This window comes from Plectropomus leopardus, chromosome 6, assembly GCF_026936395.1.
Source record: "Plectropomus leopardus strain MGB_pleo_1.0 chromosome 6, ASM2693639v1, whole genome shotgun sequence".
NCBI classification, from domain to species: Eukaryota; Metazoa; Chordata; class Actinopteri; order Perciformes; family Serranidae; genus Plectropomus; species Plectropomus leopardus.
The window spans coordinates 36,708,086-36,725,902 of NC_142181.1; the positions used below are offsets into that span (position 1 = coordinate 36,708,086).

Genomic DNA, 17,817 nt, shown 5'->3' on the forward strand with positions numbered 1-17,817 from the left:
GATTATGGAAATGTGAGTGATATGTACATTTGTTTGCAAAGGACAAGAGGACCCAGTATGCCACATACTCTAAATTTCAGTTTTGTTAATTGTAACTAAAGAATTCAATTTAAAGCTTCACTAATCAGTGTTTTATAATGACAATGGATCAAATGATTATGTGCAGAAATGATGGAAATTATGTAACCACGTACCCAAAGATAACTTCTATCTATGGCTCATTTTGATTTTATGGCCTACGACTTTGCTGTTTTAGGTCTCTCTCCCAGTTCTTATCCACCTTAGACAGCTGCTTTCAGTGGGGAAAAAATCATTCTAATTAAAATATACAATATTCAGATTATCAATTCATGACTTGCTAATTTGCGTTTAGGTATTACAATAATGTGCTTGCCTGGGTTCAGACCTCTGAATGGGTTCCCACATCTCCAGTTTTGTTTTAGAAATTTAAATAAATATGGTGCACACTGACAGCTGTTTGCACCGAAAAACAACTGTGCTAATCAGAGATTTGGAGGCAGGACAAAGAGTGGATATTTCATTGTCTTTTGCCAAAGCTAGATAAAAAACAAAACAAAAATGGCCCCATGCTTTCCACAAACACAGAGGCGCAGCTGTAAAGATTCTTTTAAAGTGAATAACACAAATAAAACTACTCTTTAATCTGCATTTTCCTCCAGTCATCAAGAAAACAGTAACTGCCTTCAGCTACCAAAACCACAACTTCCATTTCATCTGAAAACAACATTGGTGGAATAGATGATTTGCTACTGATCATTAGGGCAAAATCATCAGATGACAGCAATCAAGAACACAGTCAGACTGAATAGTGAACTAAATACAACGAATGGAAATGTAACGCTAATAATCATGCAATTAGTAACTTTAAGCTATACATTTTAAATTAAAGTTCATTTACATTTTTCAAACTTTAGAAGGCACAGCAGCTTCCTATTCAAGCTGTTTCCTGCAGGGGACTGAAGCCAAGTCTCTTTTCAACGCTGTTTCATGAAATCAGATGCTTCCCAGCTTTTAAAAGAAGCCCCATTATGACAGAGTTACTTATGGAGAGATGATTGAGTGGCTCAGTGAAGTGAACTTTTCCCTTCCCGGCTCCCTGCTCTCCACCTCCTCCCTGCTGACTCTATTCACTTTAGAAAATGAATAGCATGTGGTGCCTTCCCCAAGTCTTGGGTTTCGTCTTTTGTTGTGGGCAGTCACTCATACTTTTTAATTGAAGCTTTTTTCTTTCTGTCTTCATCCACCTCCCGCTTAATCTAAGCCCTTAGTGATTTCATAGCATATACTTTTCAAAGGTACACATCATTAGCATTGGAATCTTGACCCTCACAATAACTGCCTTTCTCTCCAAATTGAGCCAGTCAAACCTATATTGTTTCTCTTATAGTGTATGTCTTGAGACATATGCTGTGACAGTCCATTTCCAATATCTGCTTAGGCAGAGTTTAGCCCTCAATTTAATTCCTTCTCCAGGATACCATGAAGTGTATCTTGCGTTCTTGAGTTTCCATTTCATGTTCTAAGAATGAATTTTAAACAAGTGATTTTATAGTGGGAGGCTCTGACTTTCTCAACAAACTCATGAGCTTACACCAATATTGTACTTATTATTAGCAGAATTTGACACCAAACACTATTAAATAAACTTACATGTTTAGTGTGGCACACATGGAGTATAGGAAATGGGAACAGGTAAAAAAAAGTCCTAGCTTCCATGGTGATGGCCGCTCTCCAGCGTTCACTGAGTTTCCCCAGTGGTTGTCATTAGTGCTGTGTGTTCGACACAGCCCCAAGGCTGCCTCTTTTCCAAGGGCTGTTGTAAAATAATAAATGTGACGTTGAAGGATGTGTCCTCCACATGACTGCCCTCTCTCTCTCTCTTCCTTTCACTGTCTTTCTATCCCTTCCTAGTTGCAGTCTTAATACCGGCTCCTTTTATGATTCAAATTAACCATAAGGCTCAGAATCAGCGCAATGACAGCCATACAGCTCTTTGTCACTGGATGGCCATCTCTAGTGAGCTCGATCATATTTGTTTACTGCGAGGGCTCTGAAAATAAATGGAAGCTGCCACTGGTCTTCCATCCCCCCTCGGAGGCGCCTTGCGTTAGCCCCGGACATAGTAATGCGAAGGGACTTTGATGGTTGATGTCGCAGATTGAATTATGCCCTTGAGGAAAAGCTATTAGCTCGGTCAAGAGTCCTCATTTGTTAAATTAAAAGTGGAAATGACATGAGTCTTCAGTGAATTAAAGTTGCAAAGAAAATGGATTCCACTCCCTGCTAAAGGGCAGACGTACAAAACGAAATCTTGTGGAGGGAGGAGGAAAACAGAGATTTGCTTTCTGTGAAGTAACTCCACCCCCTGTTCCCTTGTAGTATACTTATGTTTTATAATTCATTGATATAAGGGTTATGTTTTGTTTATGTTTATGTTCTTCTAGTACACAGTGTAAGTCATTCTGTGGCATATTCATCAGCCCCAAGCTCTCACCCTTGAAAAGCGACATGAAGTTGCTCTGAAATAGGATTTGTGTTTCTTGGGTTATTGAAACCAGTGAACCACAGCACCTTTGAGAGTGAAACATATTTTCCAGCAATGGGAAAGTTGGAACACCTGGGTTTTCAGCAATTAAACACCTCACCAAAGAAGAACCTTTACTTTGGAGAACCATCCAGTCAAAGTTGGGAATACTGTTCCTTATATAAGTTATATGGCGTCTTGTGACTGAACAGATCTCTTCTCTCCCCTGCTCTCTTACCATTGAACTTTCTCTGAGCCATTTTCACTTTAATGGATCACAGAGTTTTTCAGAGTGTGTGCCTATCTTAGTGAATGGAAGAAAAAAGGGTACATGCTTAGAAAAAAAGTACAGTAATGAAAACACTCCCTCAGAGTGAGTAGATAGTCAACTGAACCTGTTTGTTGAAAGCTTTATCTTCTGGATGTACTGACAAATGAATAACCCCAAGGAAGAGAAGACAAGGGCTCTCTGGAGTTAGCCAAGGCAATATCCTGAGTGTGACTTTATCTCGCCCCATCTTCCTCTCACAGACTGGCTTTATTCTGGAGATTTGGTTATTCAGCCTTCTCCACTTGACCCAGCACTAACAAATACAGACCATGAAACTTGTCTAGATGCCTTTCCTCTGACTACCCTCACCACTTCCTTTTTTCCTGATCCCTCTTTCACACAGTGTTAGCCAAACAAAGACATCAACATCTCCTTGCATCCAGGGAGTAATTTATGAGGTGCTGACAGCCTGAAAGGAGGCAACAGAAAGAGAGTTTTACCAGCAACAGCTTTCAGCGCCCAGTACTGTGAAAGTTAGTTGAACTACTGGACACACCAGCTGCCTCCACAAGCACTGTTGAACTACAACCCCTTCTGCATTGTATTAATTTGTTCATTTAGGGTTAGGTGGTGGCCGCCTTTATTAATTAATACAAAAGCCCGCCACTGCCTGGGATCTCGACCCCTGACAGTTTTGAGCGTCAGGTGAGGGGGAGACACAGTTCACTTCACAGCTGCACTGCTTGACAGAAGCTGTGACACTTTATAGGCTTAGTTTGGAGAGTTAAAAACTCTGAAAGTTACACAACGCAATAATCTGTAGTCTGTTAAATTTTATTATGTGTCTGAAAAGTGTCCTTACCGTGGAAGATATTAAAATTTGTTGACAAATTATTATAGACCTACTAAATACTCATAATAACCTGACAAAGACCTTTTCTGAAAAAAACATTAAATTACATTGGTCCTCTTAAATAATAATAATAATCAAATAATTTAAAAAAAGAATATCTGAGTTCCCAAATTGGATTATCTGTCCAATTAACAAATATCCAAATAGCTAAATAGTAGAATAATAGAGTCCAGCCCTAAATTAATGACCATTATTACATTATTGTTCAACACTGATATTATATTACTTTTTTGTAGAAAAATCATTTGATTTTTGGCTTTAAAGCACCAAATTGTAGCTACTGCAGTTTTTTTTTTTTTACATGCAGCTGTATATATATTTTACATGTCTATTTCTCTCAAAACATGGAAAAGCTTGTAAGTGAACCTTGCACACTGATTCCAAAGTCAAAAATTAACTTGCATGCGCAAATATATGTACCAAGCTGAACATAAAGGTTTAGGCTTTATGTGAGCCCATTGGTTATTTTTCTGTAGACTTGGCTCAAAATTATATGCATAACCAATGCTTATGTAAATAATTTCAGTGACTCACTTTTATAATAAAATACTTAGGGACAAAGTCAACAGACAAAAAACAAACAAAAAGCAAAATCTTTGTTTTACCCTCATGGGACAAATTGTAGTTTCTCATATCCATCCCTTCTGTAAACTGCTAATGTTGATTAGCTCGCATACGAAAAAGCACCGACAGAAAAAATACTTACCTTAGTTTCAGTTATTGTCTGCAGGTCGCACACGTGTAGAAGTTGTAGAAACTTTATGTTTTCCTATAGATGTAGTCGGCTGCTGGACACTTGATAGGCCATGTCCCAGGTCCTTTGCATCAGAAACAAGTTTTTGTACATGGAACCCTTTTCTTTGTCAGCCATAGTTTCTTCTCCTGCACATGCTTTTCTGCTCATATTTATTTCATATAACCCAAAAATATAAAACACCAGTATAAAGTTCTGCACCAGAAACAAGTTTTCATAAGTGTGTACATTACAATTTTTTTTTCAGCTGGTAATACAGAGTTACAAAATGGAAAAAGTGCATTTCTGCATCAGTTTCTTTGTCTCTGCAGTGAGTGTAGACAGGGGTGGGTGTACTGCCTCCACACCAGTGTGGTTTCCAGAGGTCAAGGTTAAGCATCCCTCTGGGAATGTGTGACACCACTGTGAGTCCTCTAACCCTTAGCCCATGTCATGCCTGATCTGCTGTGACCACGTTTTACTGTCCAGGTTGGTTATAAAGCCAGACAATAATACCAGACTGCACTACTGTTCTCTGATCATTACCATATGGGAAGCCTTATTGCACCTGAAAACCCTTTCCTTGTCCATTTCTTCCTGACATGCTGAATAATCCAATAACTCCCATTAAATTCTCTCCTGTGGTTATACAGCTGAGGAAGGCAGCCTGGACACTGATGCTGTGAGGTGATTGTGCCACTGACTGATAAATACTGTATGAATTTATCTAGGTTGCTGTGTGTAGCTCTATGTAGCTTTGTGGCTTTAGGTCAGTGGTCAGACCGAACCACCTTCCCAAAGCATCAGTATTTGATGACCTGGGCATGGGACTCAGACATCAATCTTCCTCCCAAGTTGCATACAACTAGGGTTGAGTGATATGGCTTAAATATAATACAGTGGTATTTTTAGGCTATATTGCAATACACAATATATCAATATTTTAAAATCTTTTCTAAAGTACTGTAGACTACTAAAATACAAAATTAGAGTTACAATACATTTTAAAAAAAAAAGTAGCAACACAGAGACTCTGACAGCTTTGTTGAAAAGTTGGTCTGTTTGCACACTTATGGCATAGCAGATAAACTTAAGTTTTATATCCTATTGTGACCTGTTGCCTTTTGGGAGAGTGTTCAGGTCAGTGTTTGTTCAGTGTGATACACAAGCTTTTTGTATTGTTTCTTGTAATTATTGGGGATGTGCGATTTATTGGCTGCACATCAGTATCAGCTGACATTCGCTTTGTTGACTGCCATCAGCCCATCAGCAAATACACTGACATTCACCGATGACAGAGGCAGATATTTCTCCGTTGTGTCACATAAATTTTGTGCAGGCTAAACAGCAGGGCTCGAGACTAATGGCATCCCGTCGCCCCAGATAGACAATATAGAATGTGTTTGGGATGAACAGAGATCTTCCCTGGGATACAAAGATACAGTAAACTCACTATTGACAAGTCAGGGGACGTGCCCTATTGTTTTCCTGATAATACTACATTGTGAACAACAAATCCTTGTTGAAATCAGCAGGAGAGCTAGTTACAGTTAGCTGTTAGCAGTCACTTGCCTAAACTAACCACTAATGGATGTTACATTGTGATGCATTTGAGCTCCTGTCAGTAAAAATGAGTATTGGGCAATGGTATATTATAATATTCCTATGATGTGTTCAAATGTAATCTTGTAAGAAGTAGTTTTCATCTTCTACATGGACACCCTGTCTCATGCATACTATAATTTTCAGACAGGAAGATGGTCTAGAATGGTGGCTGAATTAGGTGCGGGGGGAACTGAGCAGATTGACATTTAGTAAGGCATATGTTTTGTTTTGTTGTTTTTTTTTAAAATTATGACAGATTTTTTCCCCTGAATATTCCATACATCAACATTTTTGTCAGAGCAAAATACATTTTCTTATTTGCTGCTGCGAAGGTGGATGTTTTATATATCTTTAATTTCCCCTGCTTAGCTCCTTGCATGAAAAGCATTCATAAAGTTTGGTTAATGCTTATTGTTATATCATTATTAGATGTCATGATGTGTGTAATTTTCATATACAACTTGCCTCCAAGGTGTTATCTTTCTTGTGTTATTCTGTTGAAAATTATTACTTCGTTTAACCTGGATTCTGGTTTCCTTTCATTCACAGAACAAACAGAAATGTAATTAAAAATGCAACATAGTTCTTGTAGTTCACAATTCGGGCCAACAAGTCAGTTTTAGAGAGAACATTCTTGTGTTTCTTTTACTGCACAAGAGAGGGGATGAGCTGCTCTGCAACACCAAACAGTGATTTGGTAAAAGCTTGGAATAGACAGGCCCCTTCTCTGTGGTCTCATTTGGTTACAAGACTTAAACTGGTTTATTATAAGTAATTTGAGTTTGACATCATAAATTGATAGTTTTAATATTTTCACGTGGCGTTGTATGCGGTACTTTCATAGTCAGCACATTACATACAACAGCAAGCCACCAGTAGGGAGAAGCAGACTAGAGTCTGACACTGAAACTAAGCCATGTACTGCTGTGGAGGGGTCAGCAACAAAATGTATTTTAGCCACCTAAAAAAGTCCCACCTGAAAAAAAAAAATAAATAAATATATATATATATACAGTCATGGAAAAAATTATTAGACCACCCTTGTTTTCTTCAATTTCTTGTTCATTCTAATATCTGGTACCACTAAACGTATAATACAATGAACACAACAAAAAATGCAGCTGGTCACATAATACTTTATGTCCTATTTGACATTCTTAAGCTTAATTGATTCCCAGGGTATATAAGAGGCCATTTCATGTCACAAGCAGCACTGCACATGCAAAGGCCTAGAGTGGTTTCCTGCTTACATTCAAGCTGTAGCACAACTCAGAAGTTGTCAGCTCTCACATAATGCCTAAAACAAAAGAATTATGTGAAGCCACAAAGGCAGCCATCTTGGCACTGCTGGAAATTGGCAAATTGGAGAGACAGGTAGCGAAAAAACTGAAGATCTCCAAGACAGCCGTTCATTAAAACAAAAAAACAAGCTGAACATGGCACTACCAAATTGCTACCTGGCCGTGGCAGGAAACGTCTTTCTACCCCACGAGATGACCGTGCACTCATCCGTTCCTGTGTCAGGAATCGTCGTCAGACCTCCAGGGACCTTAAAAATGAGTGGGCACTGTCGAGAAATGTGACTTGTTCGGCAAGGACAGTTTGAAACCGACTTGTTGAAGCTGGTTTGAAGTCACACAGAGCACGCAAGAAGCCCTTCATCAATGAAAGGCAGAGGAAGGCCCGGTTACTCTTTGCTCGAGACCACAAGGATTGGACTGTTGATGATTGGGCTAAGGTTCTCTTCAGTGATGAATCCAATTTTGAATTGATGCCCACTCCAGCCAACTTACTGGTTAGGAGGAAGCCTGGAGAAGCTTACAACCCAGACTGTCTTGCCCCTACAGTAAAACATGGGGGTGGATCAGTCATGATCTGGGGTTGTTTCAGTCTGAGTGGAACAGGGCAAATGCAATTGTGTGAAGGCCGAATGAACCAGGTCATGTACAGGACTACCCTTGAAAACGGTCTTCTTCCATCAGCTGGAAAACTCTTTCCTGCCTCGAATGACTGGATTTTCCAACAAGACAATGCCCCTTGCCACACGGCAAGGTCAGTTAAAGCCTGGATGGAGAACCACAACATTCGCACCATGCCTTGGCCTGCTCAATCACCAGATCTTAATCCAATTGAAAACCTGTGGAAAATCATCAAACTCAAAATGGAGAACCACAAGCCCAAAAACAAAGAAAATTTGTTTGAATTTGTCCAACAGGAATGGGCTGCTGTGACAGCAGAACAATGTCAGAAGCTGGTGGAGAGCATGCCAAGACGCATGGCTGCAGTCATCAAAAACAATGGTTATGCAATCAAGTATTAACTCTTGTGTGTATCATGTGTTTAAAGCAAACAGAAAAGAAAACATGGAATGCTTAAAAGTAGTGTTTTTGGCGGTACAATGCCATAGCTATTGATGTAAGAATTTAAGTAATTTTGGTTATTATCAAGAAAACCATGGAAAATGAATAGTTCTTAGTTCTTAAATTAAACTCTCATGAGCTATTTTTGTTGTTATCATTATAATTGTCCAAACAAATGTACCTTTAGTTGAGCCAGGCATTAAAATTAACAAGAAATTGAAGAAAACAAGGGTGGTCTAATAATTTTTTCCATGACTGTATATATACAAGTTTAAGTGTTCGGAATATTTAGAATTTTTTCACTGCTTTACTTAAATGTCAGACAATGATTTCCGATGGGGAATGCAAATTGTTATAACACTGTTCAAAGGCAGACTCCATAGACAAAATCATTGATTTAACATCACTGAACACAGGAACTGCTGGTCTTCCACTGCTTTGAACAGTTGTTTTTATGATATTGAGTGATTTTAGTGGTCTGGTGGCTTTAGCGAGAGCTTAGAGGGGGAACTGAAGCCATTAGAACGATGTCTGACAGAAAGGGTAAAGCGGTGAAAATTCTCTCACTGTAGCATACTGTTATAGACTTTTTTAGGTGGCTGAAATGTGTTTTGCTTTAGCCCCAGTCTGCAACAGTACATTTCTAGGCCTCCTAGAAATAGTTGGTACTCCTGCAGCTTCTCCATGCTGGGTGGTGCTGGCAGACACCTACTGTCTGTGATCCACTGACCATGGATAAGTTCTCCATAGAACCCTGAAAAAATGAAATATTCCCTTTAGTGTTCAAACAGCACACAGAGCACCTTTGAGACCCCAGACTCTGCAGTACTGGTTGTACTTTGTCTCAACATTGTACTCTTTTTCCTCCTGAAGCAAAGCTAAGCCACCCCCTCAGATCTCCCCAAGCAAGTCCAGCGGAGGAGAGTTTTGTGTGGCTGCCATCTTTGCCTCGTCTCGCTCCTGGTTCATCACCAACCCCAACATGAAAAGGGACAAAGGTTAGAGCATGGCCACAGGCCCTTTTGCATTTGCAAATGGATACATCTTGACAAATATGTTACTGCCTGTCGTTTCCCAAGAATTATTTTAAGTAGCAGCTGAAGCAATGTTTGGTAACACTTTCTATGAAGCCCATGTCTATAATGGATAATGACGTATTATGAACAATATAATGCATTATAATGCCCCTATAGTGCTGTATAATCACAGTTATAAGCACTCATGGCTTTTTATAATGCTTTATGAAAATAATCGTAACTCATTATGATGCCAATGTCTATAATGAATTATGAAGATACATATAATGTGTAACAGTGTGCATATAGTTATAAGCATTTATAAATATTCAGAATACTTTAAAACGATAGTCTTCATACAATATAAATCATTTTATAATGACTGATAAGGTCAGATGTCCATACTACATATCTGCTCTCCACTCACTGTATATATTGGTTATGTATTATACAGCCCCGTAGAGGCATTATAACGCATAATAATTATGTTTATAATCTATTATAATGCATTAAAGACACAGGCTTCATAGAAAGTGTTACCCAGTATTTTCATCACTGCCTTGTTTCACATCCTCTTCATAGATCAGTCTAGGCAGTCAGTTGTTGACTCGCTGTACATCCTCAGTTGCTATGGTAACTTGGTGGAGCATGTCCTGGAACCTCGGCCAATTAGCACTGCTCAAAAGATTAGTGATGACACACCTTTGGAGCTCAGCACCTGTCCAAGGGCCTGCTGGACTCTAGCCAGGTAACACTTTGTTCACCACTTTATCCCAGTAAAAGTACTTATAATACAGTCAGTCTTATAGTTGATGTGTCTTTTGGAGCAGGACTCCACAGTGGAATGAGCTGCAGCCGCCCTTCAACTCCAACCACCCCCTGGTGTTGGCCTCAGACCTGGTGCAGTACTATCAGTATCTTTGGGCTGGTAAGTGCTAAACAAATCTCTCTATTTGTGTCCTTTGGTTTGCACAAAAAAAAGAATGTTCACGGTATCAGGCTGTGTCCAAGTAGGATGCAAACTAACATTTCAGAGAAGTATGAATGCATTTTGAGTCGATGTGTAGTCAGTGCACATTTGTTTACTTTTTTAGAGTGATGAGAGGAACCATGGATGAGTTAGCTATTAAAAAAGGCTAAAACTTCACCAATATGGCAACACTTTGGATTGGAAGCTGGCAAAGTAGCTGTCATTACTGGCTAAAGCTGCTGTTATGAGCTGAACTAATTTATTCCTGTCACTCGCTTTGAAAGCGCCTCAGTGAAGGAGGGCCGGCTGACTCATGAAGTTGAAATAAAGAATTATATATATGAAGAATTCTTATTTCACTACCATAACCTAAACACAGTGTCACCTGGCTGGAGGGAGATCACAGGTAAGCTTATAGTTTCTGCTGAGTTAAATGACCAGTGTTACCGTGCGTACCCACCAAACGCGATAAAAATTATTTCATCGCGCCTCAAATGAAATCGCGTCGCGCCGGACGCTCCAGTTTTGACGCTCGTACAAAAACCCCAAAATGGGACTCGACGCGCGACGAAATCGCGCCGCGCGTTGAGCCCGCCCAAACAACAACATTTCTTCCGCCATTTCATTCTCTCGTTGACGATCGCTGCACCGCACCTGCTCTGGAGAAGTTCCCAGCGTCGTCTGCGGGCTAGGCGCCGACGTCGGTTCTGGGTGCATGCTACCCTACGGAGGCAGCGTGAGCTCGGCGAGTTCCACCATCTCCTGCAACAAGGGACAGGAACTGTCGTACAGCTCTGGGTGAGCGGTGACGGCGACGATAAGCTGCTCCTCCATTGTTTCTGGCGGTTTGATTAGATTTTGCGAGGGAACACCAGGACGTCCATACGTCAGCACGTCGATGACGATCTCAACGCTGATAGGCCGTCGCGGCGCGTCTTCACGCGACGACGCCGCAAAAGTTCAATTATTTCAACTCGAGCGTTGGACGTGAGGCGTTGGACGCGACGCGAATTTCGCGTCCAACGCGCCGCGAATTTCGCGTCCAACGCGTCCAACGCGCCGCGCAATCGCGTCCATCGCGTCGCCCGGCAAAATGAGGCGTCAAATCGCGTCTTTGCATTGACTTTGTATGTAATCTTGAGGCGCGATTATTTTTAATCGCGTTTGGTGGGTACGCACCGTTAGAAACAAGCTTGGCTAATGCTACTTGCTGTTGACTATCTTGTATGTAATTTCAGTAAATATGACAGTATAAAGAGAGTGTATTCTGATTTAAAAGGTAATGTTACAAATGTAGGAAGATAGCAAGTAGTCTACTCACCATATTTTAAAGGGTTTTGTCTCTGGTCTGATTTTGAGCGCACAGCTGATAGCTATGTGGTTTGTTTACATGGAGTAGCAGAAGTGCATATGTAATGCGTTCAGTGTGGACACAGAGCTCAGATGTTATGCAATGCTACATGATAGACAGTTGCTTCCTGTTGGGACATGGTGCCATTATGTTTCTCTCAGGTTTGACTGCTGAATCATGTGGGGTACCTGGTAAAATTTTGGTAAAGTGATTCGGTCTTGTGTTTGGCTCAACATCAAACCAGTTTGAACATTTTTCCACTTATCCAACCCTAGTTACAAGCACATAATAAAGAGGGTTTAAGGACCTCTCAGTACCTCATCAGATTTAAATTTATTTGGACAAGCTGTCAATGCTGTATGACAGTGCTGTTAAAACAATTTCTCTAAACTGCATATGTACTTAAGTCACTCTGGACACACACACACACACACACACACACACACACACACACATATATATATATATATACATATATATATATATATATATATATATACATATATATATATATATATGACCAGAATAGAGCAAATCACAGGCACAGAGCAGTTTTAGCAATTTAAGGCCACAATGTGCCGAACCTTAAGACTTGTGATCACATCAAAAATAACAATGTGGCAGACAGCAGTGTGCACTGCTCCTTGCACCATCCTCACTTCAGACCTGACCCCTACTTAAAGGATCTATAGTGCATGGTCTAAAGTATTGCTTTCCATCTGGAGGGTCGCGGTCCAAAAGCAGGTCGCATGTCCATTCTGAATAGACCACAAGTGACTTGTGAACCTGTTAAGTTTGTCAAACTTTGCTCTAAAATGGTGGTCCCACCGCGTAGTGAGAGAGGTTCAGGGATGTTGTTGTCTTGGTCATTCATGGTCAAAGGTCATCCCAAAATTTGGGATGGCTGCTGTTATGACCTACATCTACCAACCAACCTAAAGAAATGCAGCATGAAATGACGCACTGACCAGCGTGACTCTGCTCAATGCTAGTAGATGATAATAAATACTTCAAGCTCTCATTGTAAAATTGGCATGCCAAGCTGGCCTCTTTTCCCCGGCCATGGCCGCGTCCACATTCTCCTCCTCCTCTTCTACAGACACACATAATCGCAATATAGTGAGGGCTCTTTGCATGTTTGCTTTCATCTTTCTCTTATCACAACAGAGGGAAGATGCACACTGATGACGTTTTGTTTTTACATATTGACGTTGATGGATGTAGGTCGTAGTCTCTGATTCAGTAGCGGTTGTCATCGCAGTCTGCATACATCAAACTTGGTGTCGTACTCAAGTTTATTAGATCTGTGTGGCACAGTTTAGCTGCTCTAAACTCATAAGATCTAAAATAAAATCTTAGTCTGCAGGAGGTTTGAGGCAAATTTGTGATATAAAAATACGTTTGACTTGACTTGGAGATTTCAGATAAATCAACCTTTCCAACTTCATGTCCTTCTTAATGTGCGATTTGTCTCAGCTGTATCTTTTGTGCTTAATTGCTGACATTCTCACGTCATTTTTTTTAATAAAAATTGATGCAAAAAATGCTAGGATTTTACTTTTTTCTCCTGCCAATCTAATAAATTAAAGTAGTTACATTTTTTGCAAAATAATAATGAATCGCTACAAAGGGACTTTAATTACCAACTGCATTGATGCCAGTGGTGTATTTGCCTGGACTACCATTTTGTTTATTACATGTATGAATCAAAATATAGGAAGGGAATATGTCTCAGTATGTTTTGTTTGCACAGGCTAACATAGCCATGTGTTTTTTTTCTCTATGTACGGTATGCAGTCACTATTCCCTGCTGATTTTCCATGTTGACTGTGTTCAAAGCCAGTCGTCAGCCTCTTATTGGTACCACATGCTGAGAAGAGACCTCTCCAACCAGCAGCCAGAACATTTCCTCTCTCAAAGACTTTGGTGAAAGATATTTCCACCATTTCTACTATTCTATGTCTTTTGAGCCCGATATTCAGTTTGGTTCTGCACCTTGAATCCTTGTTTTGCCGGCCATAGTACAGGCCAGCTTGAGGACATGCTAGCACAATGCTATAAGATCCCGCACTCAGACCAATTAGCTGACACCCTAAACTCTCTCTAATTCAGTAACAAGCACAGAGCACTGAGCACTTTAGGTTGCTCACTGAAAGGCCAATTCGCAAAAGCACAGACTACATACGGATGGCCACACACGGAATCAATCCATCCCCTGGAATAGACTGGCGTTTTGAGCTCACTCCATAATTATAAACACACAAAATCTGTAATTAGTGCTTGCGGCTGCTCTAGGGCAAGTGGTAGCTGTGTTTAGCCTAATCTCTCTACTCGTCTCTGTTGACTTCTGCAGTGCTCCAGGTCTAACTGGTAGGATATTTTCTCAAATTAGTGCTAATGGTCTCTCCTAGTGTCAGAGCGATGAGGACATGTTGGAGTGACGGGCATGCGCGTCAGCTTATTCCACCATTCTGTCTGCCAGCATGGGCAGCGGAACTGGCTGCATAATGAGAGAGTCATTGCATTAACATTTACATCCAATTAACGATAGCCAGATAACACCGCAGTGTCTTTTTATTCCCTTAAACCGGCCAAGTGTAAACCAATGCGATGTCACAATGCTATAAACATAATTGTGCAGCTCTCTACCCACTTCCTGCGCTCCTGCCATCTTCCCTCCGGGCCAGCGTCCTAGACACCACCAACACCGACTGAGCTGCTCTTGGAGTGCCACCTTCCATTTCTGCACTTTGCACCCGAGCACAAACTCTCAACATCCTGTTTCTCAGCATGCATCCCGTTGCCAGCGCTCTCCTCTGATGTTTCCTCCAGGGCTTGGCAGCACAACGGAGAAGTGATCCAGGAGAAAGAGTCAATTTGACCTTAGGATGAATTACAGCACAGCCATACTCCCCTTGTCCAGTTGCGTCTTGCTGAGCATAAAGATCATGCCGCTGCAGAGGAAACGAACAAGACACACAGTTCTTACTTGCGGAACAAATTGTACTATCCGGGTCTAGTTTAACTGTTTAAAACCTGGGCAAATTGGGAAAAGGGAAGAAGGCAACCAACAACCAGCAACTTAAAAAATGACCCAGAAATTAGCAAAAAATTAGCAAAACAAACAAACAGGAAAGTAAATAAATAGATTGATAAATAAACAAAAGCAAAAAAGAGTGAAGGGACCTGAAAAAAACTGCTTAAAAATTATAGAATAGCATTTGCTTAAATCCGTGAACTCAGCAGGCCTATATTTGTGACAGGCGTCTGTATGGGATGGGCTTTTATCTCCTTTCACACAAGACCTGCTTAGCAAAGATGGAAATACAATCTAATTATTTATTTAATCTTTTAAGGCCTGGAAAAATTGGCTTTATTTTATTCAACAAATAAAGAAATGACCAAGAAATTTTAACCAGAAACAAATAAACAAGCAAACATACAAACAACAAACAAAAAAACAATGAGAAAATAAAACAAAATATGCAATAATGAAATGGAAAAAAGCTTTAGAAATTATATAAATTCTGTAAAAAAAATATATGAATTATGATTATAGTTCACTGGACATTTTCTCTAGCGTTTTAAAAAATAGTCTTTTACATCTCCTAACTTGTTTTTTTGTATCTTTCTTGTTTGCTATGCTGATAATTTGGGGCTCATGGTTTCAGTAAAATGAGCTGAATGATGAAACTGCAGAGAATCTTACCAAGTTAACGATGTATGTCGTATGTCCATATTGACATAAGTTTAAACATTCATATTTGTATGTGTGACCTAAGCAGGTAACTAATGTTATTTCCAGCACGTAGCCAACATCCTGGCTTTATACATCCAAAGAACTTATAAATAATAATAATAAACTTTATGTCTTTATCACTTTTCTTAACTAGGTTACAAAATGCTTTTCAGAGAAACAACAGATAAAAACAAGGTAGCACTAAAATGACAACAAAATAAAATGCAAACTACATAGTGATCATGTACAATGGTTGCGGAGGGTAAATAAAACATAGCAACAGCAACCTATTAAATACTCAGAAATGCTTTCCTATAAAAGAAAGTCTTAAGAAGTGATTTAAAAGATGCTAATGAAGTAGCGAGTCTGATTACAGTGGGAAAAGAGTCCCACAGTTTGGGGGCTCTGACAGCAAAGGCATGATCACCTTTTGTCACAAGCCAAGGAAGGGGAACAACGAGCAGAGCTGCATGCGTTTATCTGAGGGAACGCTCGGGTACATAGGGGTCAATAATTCTTTAAAGTAATTTGGAGAATGGCCATGCAGTAATTTAAATGTGACCATTAAAATTTTAAAATCAATGCGATAAGTAACAGGCAGCCAATGTAAATGAGCTAAAACAGCAATAATGTGTTCATATTTTTTAGTGCCCTTTAAACTCAGGTGGCAATGTTCTGGACCAATTGGAGTCAATGAATGGAGCTCTGACTAATACCAGCATAAAGAGCATTGCGAAGCACGACTGAACAACATTATTTTATTTGGGCATCGAAACGAAGGTCTTCATCAGATATTATACCAAGGTTTTTTAACAGTCGGCTTGTTGTGTCTGTTCTGTGATTGCAGTTTTTGTGTGGCATTGTTGCCCAAGACAAATTTCCCTCCACGGACAATAAATTTTATCTTGATCTTGAAATTAAAAGAAAGGGAACCAGGTTTGCTGTAAATCAGGCTGGTTGAGTTAGTTAGACCTTTATTTAAAATTTCAGTGTAACATCCTGCATCTGATGTCAATGGTGCAGGTAAGGAGGTTATCTAAAGAGTTACTGGACTGGAGGGGGACATATAGCTGTGTGTCATTTTCTAGAATTAACTGCATGGCAACCAGACTGGGCCTCTAATTGAGCCAGGCCTTCTTTTGTCAAAATGTGTCACCACATCGGACTAGTGAAAAGGACTGGGTGTTAAATTGGGACTAGGCTTTATTTGAAGTTTTATGGTAATTCTGTAAAATCATCGTATATTTATAATAATGATAATTAAAGGTGTAGTGCTGTGGAATTTTTTCCCTAGCTTTATAAAAAAAATGGTTTCTAAATCTACTAATTTCCAACAATTTGCGGGATATTTCTTACCAAGATGCTCATTTTCTTTTTCTCTATGTTTTCAAAAGGAATTAAACCAATTTTCCCAGGGTTCAAAGGTTTAAATACCTGTAAAAGGTGTCTGAATACAGCACAAAAAAAACAATGTCAATCCAGGTTTCAAAGGGTTAAATCGGCAATTTAAGCATCAGAAGGGAGAACAAGTACGAGGAAATGAGATGAGGAGATCTTTAATAAGAAACAGAAGTTCTGTAAGAGTCAGAAAACAGAGGCGAACAGGTCTGTATAAATATCTGTGTCAGCCAGCTGTCTAACAAACAGTGTGTAGAAAGGTGGCACACGGTGAGGAGGTGGCAGCACTTGATTGGCAGCCCGTGGTCTCTGGTCTCATGGCTCTATATTGGATGACCCAGGCTGATTAAAAATGCAGTATGCAGGGAAAGGAATTGGAAGGGGAGAGGAAGGGCAGGGGTCAGGCCAGACCGGAGCCTCCAGGACGGGATGATAAAAGGCAACAGTGGCGCCACTTCATGGTCACTATCTCCACCTGTCCATCTGTAGCAGCTACTGGCAGCACTCAGCCTTGCAGAGGACAGCCGCGTGCAGCGCTGCCTCCGAGAGATAAGGAGGAGAGAGACACACTTTATACAGTATACTCACAAACAGAGGAGATGCTGTAGTATGATCTGGCTTCATAAAAGCAGTCTCGAGCCAACAGAAAGACGACTCCAATCCCTATCATAACAGGGTCTATACTTTGATCAATGTCAAGTTTTCACAACCTTATTAGCTACATTCAGACTTTTTATTTTATTTTTTATATTTATCACAGATGATTCTTTTTTTTCTCCAGGGTGATATTTACGTAGCTGTCTGCAGTATGTTTTCCGACACCTCTTCCCCTAACCGCAAAGTTGCTCTGAAGCAAACAAACCGGTGAATAATTTACCACCTGTATATTTGGCTGGCTCCTTTGAGCCTGACGGTG

At 40.1% G+C, this 17,817-nt stretch overlaps 1 protein-coding gene across 4 annotated transcripts in view; it reads left to right on the top strand.

Moving 5' to 3' along the window:
* Positions 1–17,817, top strand: part of bcas3 (BCAS3 microtubule associated cell migration factor) — a 479,979-nt gene that overhangs the window by 152,752 nt on the left and 309,410 nt on the right. For all 4 annotated transcript variants that reach the window (XM_088079374.1, XM_088079375.1, XM_088079376.1 and 1 more), the window contains 3 exons: positions 9,301–9,425; positions 10,026–10,191; positions 10,274–10,371. In XM_088079374.1, the coding sequence (XP_087935500.1) occupies positions 9,301–9,425; positions 10,026–10,191; positions 10,274–10,371 (389 nt within the window). The remainder of the gene's footprint in view (positions 1–9,300; positions 9,426–10,025; positions 10,192–10,273; positions 10,372–17,817) is intronic.